This window comes from Cnephaeus nilssonii, assembly GCF_951640355.1.
Source record: "Cnephaeus nilssonii genome assembly, chromosome: 7".
Classification (NCBI taxonomy): Eukaryota; Metazoa; Chordata; class Mammalia; order Chiroptera; family Vespertilionidae; genus Cnephaeus; species Cnephaeus nilssonii.
In genome coordinates this window covers 59,855,443-59,877,163 of record NC_137078.1, presented here as the reverse complement: position 1 = coordinate 59,877,163, position 21,721 = coordinate 59,855,443, and the positions used below count along the sequence as shown (strand labels likewise).

The following is a 21,721-nucleotide window of genomic DNA, read 5'->3' as shown; positions in this document are numbered from 1 at the left end:
TATATGTCCAAAGTGACAAAAGAGGCAGCATTAAAGTAGTTGATAGTAATCGGAAAGGATTTACTTTGATCAGGAGTGAGATAATGAATTGAACATAGCAGATTCAACAGATTGAAAGATTGGGCCTACCCAACCAGAGTTATGAACAGGTTCAGGACTAAAAACAATTGGGGTTATAAATAAGCCTATATATAGGAAACCCTACTCATGTAAAATTTTCATCAGAAATAAAGATCTGATGAAAAGCCTTTCATTATATTCTGCTTCTTTAGCAGCAAAATGCTACTAAGTTAACAAAGGCAAGACTAAAAAGGCAAGGATAACTTTTGAGATGCTAACAGTAGCACTCTTAGAAAATCTGGAACTACTCCAGAAAATATTTTGCAGAAAGAAAATACAGTAGAATAAAAAGTGTAAGCCGAAACCGGTTTGGCTCAGTGGATAGAGCGTCGGCCAGTGGACTCAAGGGTCCAGGGTTCGATTCCGGTCAAGGCATGTACCTTGGTTGCGGGCACATCCCCAGTAGGGGGTGTGCAAGAGGCAGCTGATCGATGTTTCTCTCTCATCAATGTTTCTGGCTCTCTATCCCTCTCTCTTCCTCTCTGTAAAAAATCAATAAAATATATATTTAAAAAAAAAAAGTGTAAGACCTGCCCTGACCAGGTAGCTCAGTTGGTTAGAGCTGCCTTCCAATATGCTAAGGTTGCCGGTTCAATCCCAGGTAAGAGCACATACAGGACGCAACCAATCCTCTCTAATAAAATGGTAATATGCAAATTAACCATCACTCCACCACATAAGCCACACCCACCAGCCAATCAGGGCGAGTATGCAAATTAACCCCATCCAAGATGGCTACAGCCACAGAGAGCAAGGTTTCCCAGGTAACAGAGCAAGCCAAGCTTTCCATAGTCGTTGCAGGCCTAAGCCTCCACTCAAGCTACAAAGTTTCAATTATAGAAGGTAAACAAATTCAAACAAATGGCAGCAGAATGGAGCTTGAGAGAGCAGGCCAGGGTTGCCGCCGGCAACAGGGGAAGAAAAGCTTTCCGCACACCCTGACCGGGCTCACCCGCTTAAGGCTACAAAGTTTCAATTGTAGAAGGTGAATTAACTGCCACAGAAATGGTTGCCCCCCGAGGGAGCAGCAGGCTTGGCTCCGCTCCAGGCTATAAAGTTTCAATTGTAGAAGGAAAATAAATTCCAGATACCTGGGCCTCTGCTTCGGTTGCCAGGGGGCGTGGCCGGCCTGCAAACCACCACAGGCCCCTCACTCAGGCCACCCCACGCCCCAAGGGAACCCCACCCTGATCCGGGACACCCTTCAGGGCAAACCAGCTGGCCCCCATGCACCAGGCCTCTATCCTATCTAATAAAAGAGTAATATACAGATTGATCATCACTGCAACACACAATATAGCTGCCCCCATGTGGTCAAAGATCCTGCCCCCATGTGGACACAAGATGGCCACCACAAGATGGCCAGCAGGAGAGGGCAGTTGGGAGGCACCCGGCCTGCAAGGGAGGACAGTTGTGAGGGACCAGGCCTGCAAGGGAGGGCAGTTGAGAGGGACCAGGCTTGCAAGGGAGGGCAGTTGGAGGTGATCAACCCTGCAGGAGAGGGCAGTTAGGGGTGACCAGGCTGGCAGAGGAGGGAAGTTGGGGGCAAACAGGCTGGCAGGGGAGCAGTTAAGCATCAACCAGGCTGGCAGCGGAGTGGTTAGGGGGTGATCAGGCTGGCAGGCAGAAGCGGTTAGGGGCAATCAGGAAGGCAGGCAGGCAAGCAGTTGGGAGCCAGCAGTCTTGGATTGTGAGAGGGATGTCTGACTGCCCGTTTAGGCCCGATCCAGGAGTCCCAGATTGGAGAGGGTACAGGCTGGGCTGAGGGACAACCCCCCGCCGTGCACGAATTTCGTGCACCGGGCTTCTAGTGAATGTATAAATGGGTAAAATAACGAGTCGATGTTTCTCTCTCTCAAACCAATAAATTTTTTTAAATTTATTTTAAGCATAAGACCTTAAGACTAGAAATCAGAGTACTAGGATTTGAGTTCCAATTTAAGCAAATAATCACATGCCCAGTAGGCCTCAATTCCTTATCTAGATTATGGACAAAATAATAACAAAAAATAATATAGAAATAAGAATAGCAGCAGCTAACTTTTTTTTAATGGTTCTTATGTTTTAGGCACAGTTCTAATTTTTTTACATGTATTAACTCACTTAATCCTTACATTAATCCTATGGAGGTGATTTATCCCTGCTTCACTGATGAATAAATGAAAATAGAGAGGTTAGATCAACTTTACAGAATCACATAGCTATTGGTGATATAAGCAAAATTTCAACCTGTATAATGTGCCCTGGATTTTTTTTTACTGTGTTCTTCTGCCTCTCTGGGTTATGAAGATGAAAATGTAGTAAAACGTATTTTAAGAATATACAAATGCTCATCGTTACTGCTGAATATCAAGTAACAGGACAAAATAATCCAAACAAAATCCTAGATCATTAATTTACAGTCAACATTCCAAAAAATGTACATATTATATGCTGGGGGTGAGTATAAACCTTAACAATGCATGTGCCTTGTCCTTAAAAAGTAGGGAGACAAGATATTGACAAAATGAACATGCTGCTTTTTTATGATGAGCTGAGGTAAGCAGAACAATCAATGATACAGAATAAAGAGCTTGAAAATCACAGCTTCAAAAAATAACAGCACTAAAATAACAGCAAAAGGATTAGGAAATAACTGAGCCAGAAAAGTAATCAACGTAATTCTTTTTTAAGTAAAGTTTCTAATAATTATAAAGCTTTTTAAAAAAGAAAGTTAACGTTTCAAATAGCAACAGGTTTTTCAGAGCAACAGATTTCATATATGCACACTATAGAAGGGATTATCACTACCAAGAAAAGGTCCTAGCCATATTATAAATACTGTAATAACAAAAAATTGTTGACACTTACTGGGCACTAGTAAAAAGCACTGTTCTAAGCACTTTACATGTATTGATTTATTTAATCTTTACAACAAACCTATAAGTCGTACTATTATCCCATTTTATAGATAGAGATAATGAGGCATAATAAGGTGAATAAAGTAACATGCCCAAGTTTACTCAATGAGGGGCAGTCTGTCTAGTATGGCAGACTAAGGCAGTTTGCTTCCAGAGTTTGTGCTGTTGTACTTCCTTTAGTAGGAAACTAAGAAGCAGAACAAGAATTTATTCAGAAGTATTATTCAGTCATATTTGGCAACAAGGAAGAAAGTGCCTTTCACTCACAATAAGCAGATAATACTTCATCTATAGCAGTTCTGTCCTTGGCCTTCCCTCCAAATTAAGACTGCACATTTCTCCTGGGCTTTCATCTCCTCTGCTTCAATTACAATCAACTTACTGATGACTCCCAAATCTAGATCTTCATCCCATTCTCTCTGTTCTGCACCTACAACCTGTACCAACAACCTAGTAGACTTTTCCCTTTGAATGCTCCATGAGCACCTCAAATGAGCATGTCCAACACTGAATCATGGTATCTATTCCACTTCATTTCTACCCTCAAACCTATTCTGTCTCCTGATTTTTTTCTTTTATTATTATTGATTTCAGAGAGGAAGGGAGAGGGAGAGATAGAAACATCAATGATGAGAGGATCATTGATCAGCTGCCTCCTGCACTCCCCCTACTGGGGATCTAGCCCGCAACCTGGGCATGTGCCCTTGACCAGAATGGAACCCAGGACCCTTCAGTCCCCAGGATGACGCTTTATCCACTGAGCCAAACCAGCTAGGGCCCCAATATACTTTTAAGACAATTTCTATTACCACCATTCCCATTTTACAGATGAGGAAACTGAGGCACAAAGAAGTTAAAAATTTGCCTAAGGACACAGCTAATAGTCCACAGGCTGATGTTCTATCCACTGAGCCAAACCAGCAAGGGCCTAACTTTACTTTATAAGGCTATATTAATTTGAATTTAGTGTTAGTTTTGCAAAACCGATCTCGCGTGTGTGTGTGTGTGTGTGTGTGTGTGTGTGTGTTGTCCTGTCCCATATGAAAACAAACTCCATAGATGGAGAGCAAACACTGTATATATTTCATATCTAAATTCCTAATGTGCACATTCTTGAACAGTGCAATGTTCTCAGAGATGAACTTTTGGTTTCATTAAAGAGAAATTAATACTAAGCATGGTGTCAAGTAATATATCTTTTTAAAAATGGCACTGCCTTCAGAAACGAGACCCAATTGTTTTACAAATAAAGTACTAATTGAGTATTAAGTCAATCACAACTCTCTAGGATATGCTAATTATTTTAAGTGTTCAGTGACAGCTAGCATAGGCCATGCACTATGCTAAACACTTTACACACATTTTGCCATTTAATTGTCACAACAATTCTACGATCTGGGCACTGTTATTATACCCATTTTCCAGAGGAGGAAAGTAAAGCTTAAGATCGCTTAAACAATTTGGCCAAGATAGCAAGTTAGAAAATAACAGTAGGGATCTCATGTCAATAGTTTAACACTAGAGCCCGTCCGTGCCCTTTAGCATTTACTATTTTGCCTCTTAAGGAGAAAATGAAGTACATCTTTAAAACGTCAAAGAAAAAAAATTAAGCACAAAGCTTAAATCAAAGAAATGTTAGGTTTACATATACAACGTGCCAAAACAGAGAAGCACAATGGAAGTTCAGGCAGTTCAGAAAGGACCTGTTTGCGAGGTCCAAAAATCTTTTAAGAAACCTCAGCAAACCAAAAAGATCCAGACCCACAGAAATACAATTGTCAAAACAATACATGTGAATGTTTCTTTTATTGGAACACCATGATCCCTAGAAACCAAAAATGCCTAGCATCTTATACACTGGTATATCCCACAAAGAAATCCTACAAATACTAGAATCCTCCACAGTATTTCAGTTTTTAGTTTTGAGAGCCGGGGAGAAAGGTGACAATCAACCCACCCCAAACAGGTGAAACCTCAGTGAAAGGACCAGTGAGTGAAGGACACTGCCTTTCATCCATCTTCCTCTGGAAAGACGGGGACGCGCTGCAATGCACATGGTATTAACAGCAAGCTGCAGCCCTCCGTTCGCCCAACGTTCTGCAGCAGCACCCGGAAGGTGCAGACCGCAGGTTCTTAACTTTCCATTGTGGCCATCAATCCTGGGTGCAGGAGGAGCCCGCTCTGAATTGGGCCTCTGGGTGCCAAGAGGGTCCCTGTCAGATCTCCCAGGAAGGGAAGGAGGCGTGAAGGAGGGGCGGCCTCCCCCGGCCAGAGCCCAGCCCGCGCGCGCCGCTCCTTTTGTCGGGGTGGAGAGAGGAGGGCGGCCGCCCGCGCCCTCCGGGGGGCACACGGGGAGTGGGCGGGGAGAGCGAGGGGGCGCAGCGCCGCGGCTTTCCCGGCGCCGGGGGTGGGGACACAAAGAATTTGGGAAGCGCCGCCGACCAGCCGGCCGGCCGAGGAGCTTCCCCCACCCGCCCGCCCGTCCGTGAGCCGCAGCGAAACTCCAGGCCCGGGTGCCCGCGGGCCGGCGGAGGTGGAGGCGGGCGCCCCGGGCTCTCGAGGTCCCGGAGCAGGCGAGGCTGCGGGCCGGGACCCGAGGGCGGCGCGAGGCCGCAGCCGCCAGCCTCTCCGCCCCGCCGCAGGGCAGGCCGCGGGATCCCGGCGCCCGCGCCGCCACACCCACCCACCCCCGAGGCCCGGCGCGGGAGGACTCCCCCGCTCTTCCCCCCGGCAACGGCGACGCGTCCCACGCCCGAGATTTACCTGCTGATCTTCTGGGCGAAGGCGCGGCGCTCGGCCATGGCTGCGGCGGCGGTCTGGGCGCGGAGAGCGGGCGCGTGCCTCCCAGCTCGCGCTCCCTCGCTCGCGGCCTCCGCCAGTCCCGGCGCCGGACTCGGGAGGCTGGGGCTGGCGGCCGAGCCGGGAACGAGCCCTACCGTAATGCTCCTGAGAGCGGCGCAGCGAGAAACCGCTCCCCCCCCCTCCCCCCGCCCTAACACAAGCGCGTCAATTCCCGCGGGAGTGCCGGCGAGGGAACCCAGAGGAAGAATGGGGCGTGGGGGGACCGGGGACCGAGGCGCCAGCCCTGGCCGCCGCGCTGCTGTGGCCCGCACGACCTCCAGGACCGAGAGAGAAGCCAGAATGGGGCCAGCGACCTAGCGGGAGGGGGTGAGGGAAGCGAGGGGGCCCTTCCCAAAAAGGCAGGGAAGGAAATGGAAGATGGACTTGGCTGAGCGGGGCTGTGCTCTGCCGCCCCGGGTGGCTCGGTTCGAGAGCCAGCAGCGCCCGTCTCCGACCTATTAAAAGCACTTTTCTTTTCTTTTTCCACCGTGTGAACGGGGTCTGACTGCACAAAGAATGGTTTGTCTTACAGAGAAAGAGACAGAAAAGACCCTTCTCCTACAGAAGTCACAGTAATGATAGTTGACTTGCGGTGCTTCGCCGGGCCCTGGATTAAAGTTTTACACGCACGAAATTATTTAAAATTCACAATGGCTCTCTGAAGTAAGTTGCGATCACAGTTTTAGCGAGAAGGAAATTGGTTCAGAGAAGCTAAGCTACTGGCCCCAGGTCACACAGATAGTAATCTCTGCCACTGGCGTTCAAGCCCAGAGCCCAGGCCTTTGCTTGGAGGACAAGTGTTTCTGCCTTGATAGTACTCTTCCTGAGTCTGTTACTTCCCCCTTCTGGATCTCATTTTCCTTTATATATGTTGGACGAAGTGAGCTCTATGTACTTTACCAATTTCCTATTCTATTAAGTAATTTCTGCTTATCACTCTAACTGATCTTGCCCATTAAATCTGATTATTAAATAGGGAGTAGCAGAAAGCATGCTTTATTATTCTGTTGTAATCCCATGTGTCTAGATTGTTTGCCTCCTAGTGCACATTTGCTGATTAGTGAAGTTACAGTGAAAATAAGAACAATATCTTGGTTTTTTTGTACCTTTCCTCTTAAATTTTGCAAGAATTTACCCTATGTATTTATTTATTATCATCCTCGCTGTGTCCTTGTGAAGTACGTGGGATTCTTATTTTCCTATTTTACAGTTGGCAAATTTGTAGTATTCAGCCATTAAGTTATTTGCCTGGACTCATACACTGAGTCAGAGGTAAAAACCTCCATTAGTCAGATCCAGAACTTCCTGTCCAGTGCTCAACAGTGTGGGAGATTTCATGTGCATATTTTGTATAACAGTGCTCACTCCAGCAAAGATAGTTTCCTCAAAGAGGAGATATATGTAGGTTCTACCTAAGTGTAGAGCCCACCTAGGGTTCTGGAAAATACAAAGCTGGATTAGACTCAGTCCTGCTCTCGGGAAGTTTGAGTCCATTGGGAAAGATGAAACAGCTGCTTATAAAACTGTAAGTCAAGGCTCACACTGTATCATGGCCTTTCAGATCCTCTGTCTAGAAACCCAATCTTATTCTGCCGCTTCCTTCCTATGTGACCTTGGGTAAATTACTTAACTACAACTCTAAAATGGGGGAAATAATTGTACCTACTTGAAAGAGTAGAGTGAGGATTCATTGAGTTAATTCGTATGAAGTTCTTAGAAAAGGACATACAGTAAGTACTATATGTATTAGCAACTGTTGTTGCTAATGTATTATATGTATTAGCAACATATAGATCACTATTACTATCATTATTCATCATTACACTGATGCTTGTCCTGGGTGCTTGATAGTCCCTGAATTGGTTGTCTGCTCTCAAGCCCAGCCAGATGTTGTATGCCTTTATCTCTGCTCCCCAAACATCTTTTCACCACTCTCATAGAAAACTGAGCAAATTCTGTTTTGAATAGTTCTTTGTATACATGACTCACTAGTTGCCAAAGTGTCTGGAAGGACATTGCATGCACTGTGCAGCCTGCTGGGAACATTTAGAGCAGAAAGAGGATTTGCAGGACCAAGCTGTAAGCAGGCTAGACAAAGTTTGGGGAATACTCCAAGCAAGAATGGTGGCCCCCATCTCTGGGGAAGTACTGGCAGTCACAGACAAGACCAGTCCGGGCAGATGTCCATGTTCCACAGGGGTCCAATCTCAGGGAATGTATGGAGTTCAACAAAGGAAGTGAGAGTGGAATTGCTTTGGCTGACCAGCATTCCTGCTTCCCACACCAACCTGCGCACACGTGCACATATGTACACGTGTGCGTGCGTACACACACACACACACACACACACACACACTGGCCTCAATTCACCATACTTCTATGGAGCTGACCTCCCCACCCCAGCTCCCCTGTCGTCCCAGTTTAAAGGATGAGTATGTGTGGCCTAAACCCTGGAAAGCAGAGCAGCACAATCCTCTGTCTTATGTAACTAGTTTAGAGATAGGCATGTGAATCAAGCCAAGACTATTGGGCCCAATCAGAACTAAAAATTGTATGTGCTCTACCAGGTACCTCCATCTCATTTGCCTGAGAGTGAAGTCAGACACAGCAGAGAGGAGAGCAAAAAATGGGAACAAGGAGGAAGAGATGAGCTCCTATAACATTACTTGATCCTTGGACTTTGCAGTTACACAAAGTAATGTGCTGAGGTTTTGTCTGTTGTTTGGTTTGGTTTGTGATTTTGCTTAAGCTAATTTGAGTTCATTTGGTTTTCTGACATTAGCAACTGAAAGAGCCTTACCTGATAGAGACCTTTATTTAGTCAACCAATGCTACTAGGCCCTGGAGATATAACGGTAAATAAGACACTATTTGTATCCTCAAAGAGTTTAGAGTCTAGTTGAAGAAATAAACAAGTAAAATGTATGTTAAGTACTAACACGGGAAAAGTTCAGGATGCTCCATGTCAGTTCTAGATAGCATCAGGTCTCAGCATCAGTTAAAGACCAGATTATCACCAGGATGTTCATTTGACATAAGGTGGTGAAAACTAGATGGAGTTTAACTATGTGTAACCCTATTAAAACTTTGTGGAAAGACTGTTTGGAACTCTGGAGCACCAGTGGCTCAGACATTGATGAATTCAGAACCCAAGTCTCCCACTGATGGGAAGATACTGGCAAAGAAATAACTTACCAAGAGCCAGGACCTATTTGGCAGAGCAGCCTCAAAACAGTGACTTTTAAGTAAGAGAGCCTCAGGACAGTTTTCCCACTAGACATACACATTGTTCTAAAGTCCTTTAAGCAGAAGACTTAGGCAAGAAGAAAAAAAGGGAGAGGAATTCATATTAGTTTCACATTCTAACCTTTACAGAGTTCAAGTTTCCCCTTTAAGGAAGATTATGGTTGTGACAAAGTCAAGGTTCTAAGGCCACGGAGTGTTTGTGTTACGAGGGATAAAGTTCTGGCTTTGCAGGCAGAATGCGTTCTCTTTGGGGGACTTGGGGGAGGGAAGGAGATAGAGAGTGGTTCCTTTATTTAAGCTTGAGCTTTTATTAAGCATCACTGGATTCCTGCAATAAAATTGACATGAGGTTCCCTCCACTAGAAGGCTCTACGGAAGGCCAATGAGTGTGGCCCAGAGGAAGGGATGACTGGGCCATGCCACTTGGGCTTACCTCAATCCCAAACTGAAGTCTAGGAGTTGGGCACAAAGTCTAAGCTAAGGAAGCTTTTGTCTACCTCGTTCTCTGTCACTCACTCTCTCTTAATGTCTAGCAATATGATTTTTACAAGAGATAATTCAGGGATTCCAAACCTACCCACACTGCACAACTAATAGCACCTATATTTACTCTTATGTTGCTTACTACACTATTCACTAATTGCCTATTAATCTGTATTTCCCATTAGATTTGATCTCTTGTTCACCATTGTATTTCCAGCATATACTACACTGCCTGATCTATTATAATCACTCTGTGAATATTTTTGAGCAAATAAATGCCATGGACTAAATATTTTGTGATCTTGCCTTAATTTACATTTCCCCAGAAGCAATGATTAATACATCACATGAATGTGTCCATCAACTCAGATGCTCTCCAAACCCCATCATCTAGGAGTTTTATGGAGATTCCATTAGGTAGGCATGATTGATTAATCATTGGCCATAGGTGATTGAATTCGATCTCCAGCCACTCCTCTCTTCTGAGGTCTGTGGGTGGGGCTGAAAGTCCCACCCTCTAATCACAAGTGGTTCCTCTGGCAACCAGCCCCCATCCTGAAGCTATTTTGGGGCCCACCAAGAATCACCTCATTTGCATAAAAGATGTGGTTGAAAGGAGATCGTTATTAATAACAAAAGATGTTCCTGTCACTTCTATCACTCAGGAATTCTAGGCTTTTAGACAAAGACCAATATGTATTTCCTATTGTATCATATTTCAATAAAATTATTTTTTTAAAAGAATAAAATAGACTTGAGACATACTATATTAGTCAGGGTTCTCCAAAGAAACAGAACCAATCAGATAAAGAGAGAGATTTATTATAAGGAATTGGCTCACGCAGATAATGAGGCTAAGTGCTAAGATCTGCAGTTAGCAAGCTGGAGACCCCGGAGAGCCAATGATGTTGTTCCAGTCCCAGTCAGAAGGCATGACCACCAGGAGAGCTGGGAATGCAGTTCCAGTCCGAAGGCCAGCAGGCTCAAGATCCAGGAAGAGCCAATATTTGATTTTGAGTTGTCTGAAAGTAGGAAGAACTGATGTCCCAGTTCAAAGGCCATCAGACAGGAGGAATTCCCTCTTATTTGGGGGAAGTTAAACCTTTTTGTTCTATTTAGACCTTCTACTGATTGGATAAGGCCTACCCACCTTAGGGAGGGTGGTGATTTGCTTTACTTCGCCTATTGATTTGAGTATAAACTCATCCAAAAATACCCTCACAGAAACACCCAAAATAAAATTTGACCAAATATCTAGGCTCCCTGTGTCCCAGTCAAATGGACACATAAAATTAACCATCACACATAGCAACTTAAATACAACACATGGGTCCAAAGAAAACAAACCAACAGTAAAATAAAAGGCATTTGTGAGACAGCAAATTCTGATCTCTGATTTGGTATTAAATGATGATAGGAATTATTATTTTCTGAATATCTTCCAGATGTTCCTCCAGATACACCCTCCAGCCTGTTCTCTTCTCCAGAAGGCTGGCCTATATGAACTAAATCAGCAGGGTTCCCACGGCCTTTAGCTATTAGATGGACTTGGCCAGTGAGAAATACTGGCAAGAGAACCATGGGAGGAAGGAGAGTAATGTCAAGGTATTATTCCCCTGCCTCCCTCCCTGCAAGGCCACCTCTTCCTTGCTGTATCTCTTGACCAAAGAACATTGCTTCTCTAAGAAGAGCCAACTCTCTAAACTCATTCTCCTTCCAAGTTCTGGTAACCACTCCCTCATCTTATCCCTATGGGTCTGCAGGTAGTACCAACTTAGCCGCTTACCCTAGGTTACTACACTATACATTGTGGTTCCCCTATACCCACAACCTTTAAATAAACCCTCATAGAGTTACCTTATTTTGAGTGTGTCATCCTGTTGAACTGTTGATTTATGTTTGATAAGGGTTTTGTGGTTGTACCACAGAGAGAGAGAGAAAGAGAGAGAGAGAGAGAGAGAGAGAGAGAGAGAGAGAGAGAGAGATCTTTATTCCTTGAAGATACACACTGAAGTATTTATAAATTAAATTATGTAAGCTCTGGGGTTTGCTTTAAAAGCAATCCAATATGATTCATAATTAATGCTTATAAAGTTTCAGTGTTAAAAGATAAAATAAGTTCCAGAGAGCTATTGCACAACAATGTGAATATACTTAACTCTATAGAACTTTATACTTAAAAATGTTAAGATGATACATTTAATGTTATGTGGTTTTGGCCACACAAAAAATAATAACCTAACATTGGGTTTATGTTGATAAATGTTGAATCTGGGTGATGGGACTGTTGGGATTCATTATATCATTCTTTCTAAGAGAAAAAAAGAAAATAAAAAAGGCCTAAATTGGTATGATGTCAGAAGGGAGAAGACAACCTGCTGATTAGAGAAGAAACAGAGGTGAAAGCTCACAGAATGACTCTATCATGTAGCCAGGCTAGAAGGTCTAAGCATCCAGGGGTTAAAGAAATAAAGCAAGTAGAAGAAATGTTGGCCCAAGGGCCAGCTTGGGATGAATGTCAGTGGTGCCCTGTTGTGCTGTGATTTGATTTCAGGGGGCTAGGAGCTGAAACCTGCTGGGATTATTGATTCTGGATCTGGGCCCAGCAGATCCTAGTGTTCTTTAGGAACAGTAGGGAAGCTCTGGAACAAACAGGTCTGACAGAGAAAAGAAGCAGCACCAAAGTTCAAGAGTTGGAGTCATGGAAAGGTTCTGACCGGTAGGAGACCCTACATGTTTGTAGACTAAAGGAAGAATTAAGAGGAGAGAGAAAATTGAAAATACGAGGGAGACACTTTTGACAACCTTGAGAGAAACAGGTACCTTTTATCTGCTACCTCAGGAGGGAAGAAAAGGATAGAAAACCATGCAGCATTTGGAAGGTGGAAATAAGCAAAATCGAGGGAGATACATTCAGATAGAATTCCATTTTCTCACTAAATATAACCATGTAATGCAGCAATATTCATGGTCTATCACTGTGTAATCAAAGACGACCACCATCATACATTTGTTACATTATGTAACCTATCCAGGGAATGACTGTCTCATCGTACACACAGGTCCCATCCACACACCTGGGAGGGCTTACACAGAGCATATACACCAGAGGCAGGAACTTTGGAGGCCATCTTAAAATTCTGCGTGCCACAACCAGGAAAAGAGGGAATCTCAGAGGTATGGGGTCAGTGCTCTAACTGGTTCAGTCTATGAACTGAAAGCTAAGGCCTTGGCTGGGGTGCCAGGGACCACATTGAAAACTTATGAAGAGACAGAAAGTGAAATGGTGAAAGTCCTGAAAGTCACAATTTCTCTTCCTACAGTTGGGGCAGGGGACTGGAAATCAGAACGACTGGGGTTTTAGTTCTGGCTCTGCCACAATATTACTATGAAACTTTAGGCAAATAGCAACCTTTCTGGGCCTCTTTTTCCTCAGTTATAAAATAAAAGTGATAAAACTAGATGATTGTTGAGGCAAATAAGAATTCTCCGTTATCAGTATCATCTGGTACTAGGACAAATCTGAAAAAGAGTGGTAGACTATCCTTTTTCCAAATAACTTAGAGAACTGCATAGCTTGCTCTGCTTAGGGACTACTAGACGTAGCCTTGCTTACAGATAGGGGGAAAAGTAGGTGATTGCCTCTTCAGAATGCTGCCAAATCCATTAACTACATGATTCTAAAGTAGAAAGCCATCTTGTACCTTAGCTTTGGTATTTGCTATTTTAATCTACCTACAATTTGTTTTAAAATTCACTGCTTTCTTGCCTTAGCTGGTTTGACTCAGTGGATAGAGTGTCGGCCTGCGGACTGAAGGGTCCCGGGTTGATTCTGGTCAAGGGCACATGCCTGGGTTGCGGTTCAATTCCCAGTAGCGGGTGGGCAGGAGGCAGCCGATCAATTATTCTCTCTCATCATTGATGTTTCCATCTCTCTCTCCCTTTCTTTCTGAAATCAATTAAAAATATATTAAAATAAATAAATAAGTAAAAATCACTGCTTTATTTACTAGTTTTGCTCTATATTGTCACACAATTGTTTTACAGTAGGTGGGATAGACAGACTACTGCTGGGGCCCAAGACAGGTCACCTCCAAATACCCCATAGTGGTGTATTGATTACTTTGAAATAAAGTTACTTGACAAGCAGAAGGGTACCTGGACCACCCCCTTATCTCTGTGAAGGCAGGAAATAAATCTCTCCTGTAAAAGGTGCCCTGTTGCCGAAACCGGTTTGGCTCAGTGGATAGAGCGTCGGCCTGCGGACTCAAGGGTCCCAGGTTCGATTCCGGTCAAGTGCATGTACCTTGGTTGCGGGCACATCCCCAGTAGGGGGTGTGCAAGAGGCAGCTGATCGATGTTTCTCTCTCATCGATGTTTCTAACTCTCTATCCCTCTCTCTTCCTCTCTGTAAAAATCAATAAAATATATTTTTTTAAAAAAAGGTGCCCTGTTCCAGGAGGGCTAGAGAGACAACATTATCACCAGAGCTAAGAGATCTAGCACTGAAGAGCCTGTACCAACAACCCTTATGGCCTCTTTATTGACTTACTACTCAAGCCCAAACTCTAATCAGATTCCTCACTAACAAATCCCCAAGCCTTGCTTAGATTCTTTTTCTAATGTCCTGCCAGTTTTTCAAATTTGTATTGTTTCTTTGTCTAAAAAGTATAAAACATTGTCTGGTTCATCATTTCTCTGAGCATCATTTATGATTGCCCTGCGAACATGTTTTAAATTGGTGGTGTTTTTTTTTTTTTTTTCTCCTGTTAATCTGGTTTTGTATTCATTTTATTGTTATTTCGGCCGTAAGAACTAAAGAAGGGTAAGGAGGGGTTCTTACCCTTCCCAACACTATCAGGACAACCAGATTCCGACTCTGCTTCTGTCTTCGCTGCTGGCTCTAATAAATGGTTCTCATTGAAATTGTGATTTATAAGAAATACATCTATTTGGTTATTCAGATAACCAAAGTATATTTCTCAGGTATTTTCACTCTTTATCCACAGTTCCTGGCTCACAGCTCCCAAAACCCTTGGAACCCAAGCAATCACCCATAGTCCATGAGTTAATCAATCATGCCTTTGTAACAAAGTCCCCATAAAAACCAAAACAAGGTGGCGTTCTGAGAAGTCCCTCATTGGGAAACCGGAAAGCTTCCACTTGCCACCCTACTGGGCCCTAAGCTCCACAGGACAGAAGCTCATTTGTGTGGGATCTAGCCCTATGTACCTCTGGATCTCTTCGGGTGGCTGCTGTTAATAATAATGAATTTGGACTGGTGTGTCCTTTCCTTCAAAACCTTTACGATAAAGAACACCCATTCAAACACTGCCATGTCTCTAGTAAATAAGGCTGAGTAGGAGAGAAGATCACCACAGGCAGAATGTATAAAACTGAAAGCCGAGTTAGCCAGATGAGGCGGCATGCCGAGGCCGGCAGAAAGACAAGTTGAGTGGAGCAATAGCAAGCTATACCCTTCTGATGCATTGCTTCAACCTGCACTGTCCAAGACTAGCACCTGAAATGTGGCTAGTCTAAACTGAGATGTGCTATATGTGTAAAATCACACTGATTTCAAAGATTTAGTATGACTGTAAAATTTCTCATTAATAATTTCTATTGATTAATGTGGGAATGATATTTTGGATATATTGAACTAGATAAAACATATTAGCAAAAAATAATGTCATCTGTTTTTCCTTTCCTATGTGGATAATAGAATATTTTAAATACCACATTTGAGGTTTTTATTGTGTTTATACTGTATTGAACAGCATTGGTTTGAGAACCTAGCCAGGCCCCCAAATTATCTAACTCAGACTAACATAAACCAGTAAATTCATGTTTTTGCTTAAGGCATTCTGAGTTGAGTTTCTGATGCTGGCCACTAAAAGAGTTCTAATATTTATTAGCAAAATTGGCTCAGTAAATATGTTGTTCCCCACTGGGGGAAACTGGAGAAGATGCTAGAGACAAAGCCGTCTGAAAATTTGATTCCCTACATCAAGCATGTCAAACTCGGGGCCTGAAGGCCGCATGTGGCCCACAACAAATATTTTTGCGGCCCAGCCAACATAACGGGATGTAAGAAAGTTTTAATAAAAATTTTGTAACTTAATTTTTACTCTATCCTGTTATACATAATTATTAATAACGAATTACAACGTTCACTAATGACTGGTTACTATAATCGTGTTGCAGTCATTTCCCTTGCGCACCTCACGCGCAGGCGCACCATTTCTCTCCACTAATACTAGCAGCGACTATTTCAGCAGCCTATTGTCACGTCATTAGTCTTGTACTGATGGGTTTGTTGTGCGCAACAGGAAATATTTCGCTTTCGGAGAACAAGAAAAACAGGTTTATTTGCATTACGCTTATTAATTTGTGCAGTTATTCAGTGTCTGGTAAGTTAATGTTCAAGAAAATATATTAAATTTTATTAAAATGTTCTATTATTTTATGTTAACGATAACTCATTTATTTCAGCCCTTCCTATTCAGCATGTCTTTATCGAAATAAACCTACATTTCTCTGAAAATTGAAGCTTTTGTTTTTTCGCTGCCCACATAAACTTAAACCTTGTTTATTTGGCCTGTGTCAGCCTTTGAGTTTGACATGCTTGCCCTAGAGTCAACCAGAGAGCATTTCGTTTTAGGCAATATTGGTTAGGAGTACATTTAGAATATTTTCTAAAAAAAAAAAATCACTTGATTTGATTGTGCTAGTGTCAGAAATCAAGTTGAATTCAGGTATTCAAGTGTCCTTTGTGGTCTGGATTTACCAGAGATATGTTTTCAGTCATTTATTTGATGCATTTGATGTATTCTCATGGCTTCCATTGTGGGGTGAGTGTTCCGATCCAAAACATCTCCCTCTCTGCATAGGCTGGCTCCTTGTATGAACCCCACAATAGAATGCTGAAGCCTGGAGTTCCTATAATCTGTGCGTATAATCTTAGGAACCGCTCATTAGTGCTTTGCACAAGCACACCGTTTCCACTTGTGAGCACAATAGAATTAGTTTGTTCCTTTAATTCTAGTTTTATTTGTGTAGTTGCTGATAGGTAGATTTGTTTAAGAATGATATAAACTGTGAAAGCACTAATAGACAAAAGGGAAATTCTTACCTGCTTTTTACCTGAACAGTCCGTTTGCAGAGAAAATATTCTACGTGTAAACTTTCAGGACAGCAAAGAAAACGTGAAAAAGCATCCCCATAACAAATAGCATAATCTAAAGCAAATCAATTTATGTTACTTTTCAGTGGAGTTATAGGTCACAAATTGATAACAGTGTTTGTCATTTATTTGAGCTAAACATGAAAATCTCCAAACCCAATGAACCTTGGAAAGCATGCATCAGAAAAATAATAGAAACATATCTGGATTCTTTTCATAAATCTGTTTCCCAGCCACAAAACACTCCATACCTTTGCCAATGATGAATTGAAATCAGCAGAGATGGGCAAGGATGATGAAAACTGTGTTCAGAAAGATGCCTATGAGGGGGAAAAAAGCAGGTATCTTATGTTGACTCACAGACAATTTCATACATGGAACATTAGCTTTAAAAATGAGGGGACACAAATAGTCTACAAAAGTGAGATGCCTGATTTGTTCTTTCCCAGCACTTCTCTCATCATACCTGACTCAAAGGAAGACCTTATTACTACCAGTAAAGATTTTCTCTATGATAATCGAGGGAGATGAATAAACTGGAAATAATCACTTTCACTCTAATTATCCTCATTATCTCTCTTGAATTCCAAAAGAATTATTGAGTTACCAAATTATTTTAAAACATGCAATGTTTTTTATGAGGAATGTATTTTTAGTTAATTAGTTTAGAAATTAAAAATAAATTTTTAGTGTTATTTCTTAAAAAGATAAGTTTTCGTGAAAGCAAAAATACTTTTGTAACTGTCTCAATGTTGGATATTCCAAATCAGCCCCTCTCCCCACCCTCAGTTACTGTTTATAAAATATAAAATGCCAGACATTGTGCTTAGTACTTTACATACATTGTCTTTCATCTTTTGCAACAATGCTAAACATAATATTCTGAGGGTAACAAAAAAGAAATGAGATTCTCTGAGGCTAGGTGGCTTAACCAAGACCACACAGCCAAGATTCAAAATTCAGGTCTGATGTCAGAGTTTGGGCTTTGTCCACTAAGTTTTACTTTTTTCTTCATTTAATTGTTGGGACAGTCTTTATTTAATTGGAAGGGCCAATTACTAGTCCCTTTTCCTCACCTCATTTCTAAATGAGAAAACAAGACATAAGAGTAAGGCAGTGGGAGCAAAACACACACACACACACACACACACACACACACACAAACACAAAAAAAACCCCACCATTATTACTGATAAAGTTTAGGTCGGGGGACTGATGTCTGAGCAAGTGGACTTCATGATACTGAGTCCAGAATTGTTCAGCCACACCTACCCAGTTCAGGCAGTGCTGGAACTGAGCAGATCCCTGCTTTGCCCCCCGCATGGGTGGTGCCTGTCCCTAGAGGAGCAGAGAGATAAACACATACACCCTCTCTTCAGTTTTATCCCAAGAGATAGAAGCTGAGTTGTTCATGCCCAGTTTCTTTTTGCAAACATCACCCCTAGCCCAGCCAGCATGCCTCAGTGGTTGAGCATCAGCCCATGAACCAGGAGGTCATGGGTCAATTCCCGGTCAGGGCACATGCGGGTTTGTGGGCTCAATCCCCAGTGTGGGGCGTGCAGGAGGCAGCCGATTAATGGTTCTCTCTCATCATTGATGTTTCTATATCTCTCTCCTTCTCCCTCCCTCTCTGAAATCAATAAAAACATATTTAAAGAACAACAACACATCACCCCCAGAATGAAATGAGTGCAGAGTTGGCAGAAGATCAGAAGCACTATACTAATATGTACACTAATGGGCTCCTGTCACAGAAAAGAAACATCAGGAGTAGGAAAGAAGGACCTTCAATAACGCTAATAGCATACTCACAGGTTAAATACATCTATTTGTCTATCTAGAAGGTCCAAATTGATTGATTTATAGCTCTTTTCAATATTCTTGATAAAAATTAATTTTTTCCATTGCCTTATAAAGTTCAAGAAATTACCCTGCCTATACTCAGAGTTTTAATAGTATCATCACTTTATCATTACAAAGCAATTATACTAAGCGCCTACCTGCATGTAACCTTGGGATAGACACTTTAATCTGCCATTTTACCACTGCTATGATTTCAAGAGAGAACATTTGTTTTAATAGATTATGAAACATGAGAGTATGGATGAGCTCAGTGCTAATGAAAACTCCCAAGGGCCTTTATCTATCTTATTCAGCACTGCTCCTGAGCTTAGTGCCTGGCATATAAAGGGTCCCAGTAAATATTTGTTGGATAAATGAATATATTTTCCCTCAGATGTATTTAGATGGCCTATATCCTAGTTAGCATTTATAGGAAAGCCTTAATATTTGTGAAGAAATATGCTCTGGAAGACTTTTCAAATGGGAAAAATCCTTAGTAGAATGAATGTCTTAGAGGGAGAGGAAAGCCAAGAAGAGACGAGGTATTTAAAAGAAAAAGGATGATGCTCTTTTTTCAAGTGGACATTTGCATGTCTTTTCTCCCCAGCATTTTCTCCTCTCCACATATTATTTCCCCCTCCTTCTTTCCTTTCTTTGTACTCTGCTCCTGCTGTTGCTGCACCTCCCTCCTCCTCTTCCCTCCCTCTTCTTCCTCATGGAAAGAGGAACAGCAATTATATGTAAAGAGACTGGTCTGTATTAGAAGAGTCAAGGGTTCTCTGGACCAGGGAGCTTGAGAAGATTGGAGAAGATTAAATTCTGCAGCTTTCTAAACCAATAGATATTAGTATTTCTCAGCCATACACCCACCTTGCTCACTAAAATAGATAAGGAATTATTTTTGGAATCATTTAGGCCCTTAATGGCTCCTACCAGGACCAGAAGCAAAATTAACCAAGTGGGCAGTTTGGTGATTGCCCTGCTCCTTTAAGGATTCATGGTCTTTTTTAAAAATATATATATATATTTTATTGATTTTTTACAGAGAGGAAGGGAAGGATAGAGAGTTAGAAACATTGATGAGAGAGAAACATCGATCAGCTGCCTCCTGGACACCTCCTACTGGGGATGTGCCCACAACCAAGGTACATGCCCTTGACCGGAATCGAACCTGGGACCTTTCAGTCTGCAGGCCGACGCTCTATCCACTGAGCCAAACCGGTTAGGGAAGGATTCATGGTCTTTGAATTGCAGTTCCCTCATCCAAAGTTCCCCATCCTTCTGGTTTGTCTTCCCCAAAGCACCATGAAAAGTACTTCCTTCTTCCTCCTTACATCTGTTAGTCACGGGATTAGATAGAATGTACAGGAATATATTCTAGCTATTTTAAACAGAAAGGGATATTCAAGGACATTAAGAAGTTCACAGAATCTCCCAGAACATGAGAGAACCAGGCTTGGAGGACCAATACCCAAATGACATGACAGAACTCCACCAGAGAAACATCACAGTCTCTACCACTGATTCTAAAGTGCGGCATGGACCTTCTTATTAGAGCCGGTGCATTAAGGTCTAGACTGGGTCATGCATGCATCTTTACTTCCTTAGCCTCCAGTTCAAAGTTTGGTGCACATGGATTGGACTGGAGGAATGTGACTGCAGGGAAGGTTGTGAAAGTGAGGTTTGGCTTCTAATCAATAGGAAAGACTCACCAAACATATGATGAGTATTCAAAGGTTCTGTGCAGCCAGTAAGAATAACAAAAGTGTACTACTCTACTCCGGTTAGCCTCTCAACTCCTACTGATCCGAAGTAATTCACACTGAAGTGTGGGTGACTGATGATTTTCCTCTTTGAGAGTTGGCTGTTAAAAAGAGAAGCTCTGACCGGCTGGCATGGCTCAGTGATTGAGCGTCGACCTATGAACCGAGGAGGTCACTGTTCAATTCCCATTTTGATCCCCAGTAGGGGGCATGCAGGAGGCAGCCAATCAATGATTCTCTCTTATCTTTGATGTTTCAATCTATCTTTCCCTCTTCCTCTCTGAAATCAATAAAAATATATTTTTAAAAATAATGTTTTTAAAAAAGAGAAGCTTAGTTGGTATATAATTAAGAAGCTCAATTAAATTTTATGAACATTATTTTAGAACCTTAAACTACTACATTTTTTCAAGTTGTTTTCTCTTTCTCTCATTTGATAAAATTAAAGTCTACAGAAATAAGATGATCAAATTTGTGTTTAAAATAAATTGCTCTGGCTGGTGGGTAGAAGATAAATTTGAAGAGATTCAACACTAGAGACCTGGTGAATGTAAGCTGTTGGCAGCCATCCAGCCAAGAAATTTTGAGGGTCTGAGCTCTGGCAGTGGTTTTAGAAATGGAAAGGAAGGGACTTGGTTAATAAATAATGTCAGCTTGGTCTTAAAGAATGATTAGGAGTCAACCAGGCAGAGAAGTGAAACAAGGACATTCCTAGGCAGGTGTAGAGGCAGGGAGGTGTGGAAAAGCAAGAAATGTTCTCAGAGTGGAGGATCATTCAGTGTGACTACAACATAGGACCACTTCAGTGGACTGTCAAAGGAAAACCAGAGCTGGGAAGTAAAGTGGTATAAACAGATTTTATTTAGGAACTATTGCAATAGGGGAAAAGAGACCTCAGTGGAGAACTGGGCTCAATTTGGACTGTTGAATGAAAAATAATATCAACTAGCTTTGTCAACAAAAATTATTTGGGGAAAAAGAAAGGGTTGCAACCCAGTGCACACAAATACAATAAGCCACGTGTATATTCTGGTCTGTGCGCCAAGATGAAGGGGTATTTATAGAAGGGAAAAGGAAGTTAAGGGAAGGGGAAGTCAGAACCATAAAGCTTTATTATAACTATAAAATTCTTCCTGTAGGGTGTGCTCACGAGTAGGGTTTCCACAGTTATCTAGAATGTGAGAACTTCCATAGCCTTAACTCCTCCCATAGACCCCTTTACTGATTGTATTTGCTTCAAGTTCCAGTTAGTCTTTATCAGGACTATAAGGGAAAGTAGGGATTTACAGGCAAGGAGGGGGTGGGGTGGGGGTTGTGTGGGTGATTGGTGTTGTCTGTCAGTG

General features: G+C 42.3%; 2 protein-coding genes across 2 annotated transcripts in view; one reads left to right on the top strand and one right to left on the bottom strand.

The window, feature by feature from the left end:
* DOCK7 (dedicator of cytokinesis 7) overlaps window positions 1-5,907 on the bottom strand; it is a 184,322-nt gene extending 178,415 nt beyond the window's left edge. Inside the window, exon 1 of the mRNA XM_079777830.1 lies at window positions 5,784-5,907. Within this exon, the coding sequence (XP_079633956.1) occupies window positions 5,784-5,821 (38 nt within the window). The 5' untranslated portion in view covers window positions 5,822-5,907. The remainder of the gene's footprint in view (window positions 1-5,783) is intronic.
* Window positions 5,908-7,231: 1,324 nt separating this feature from the next.
* The window catches only part of ATG4C (autophagy related 4C cysteine peptidase), a 133,353-nt gene continuing 118,863 nt past the window's right edge, over window positions 7,232-21,721 (top strand). The window contains exon 1 of the mRNA XM_079776468.1: window positions 7,232-7,386. The gene's annotated coding sequence lies outside the window, so the exon portion shown is untranslated. The remainder of the gene's footprint in view (window positions 7,387-21,721) is intronic.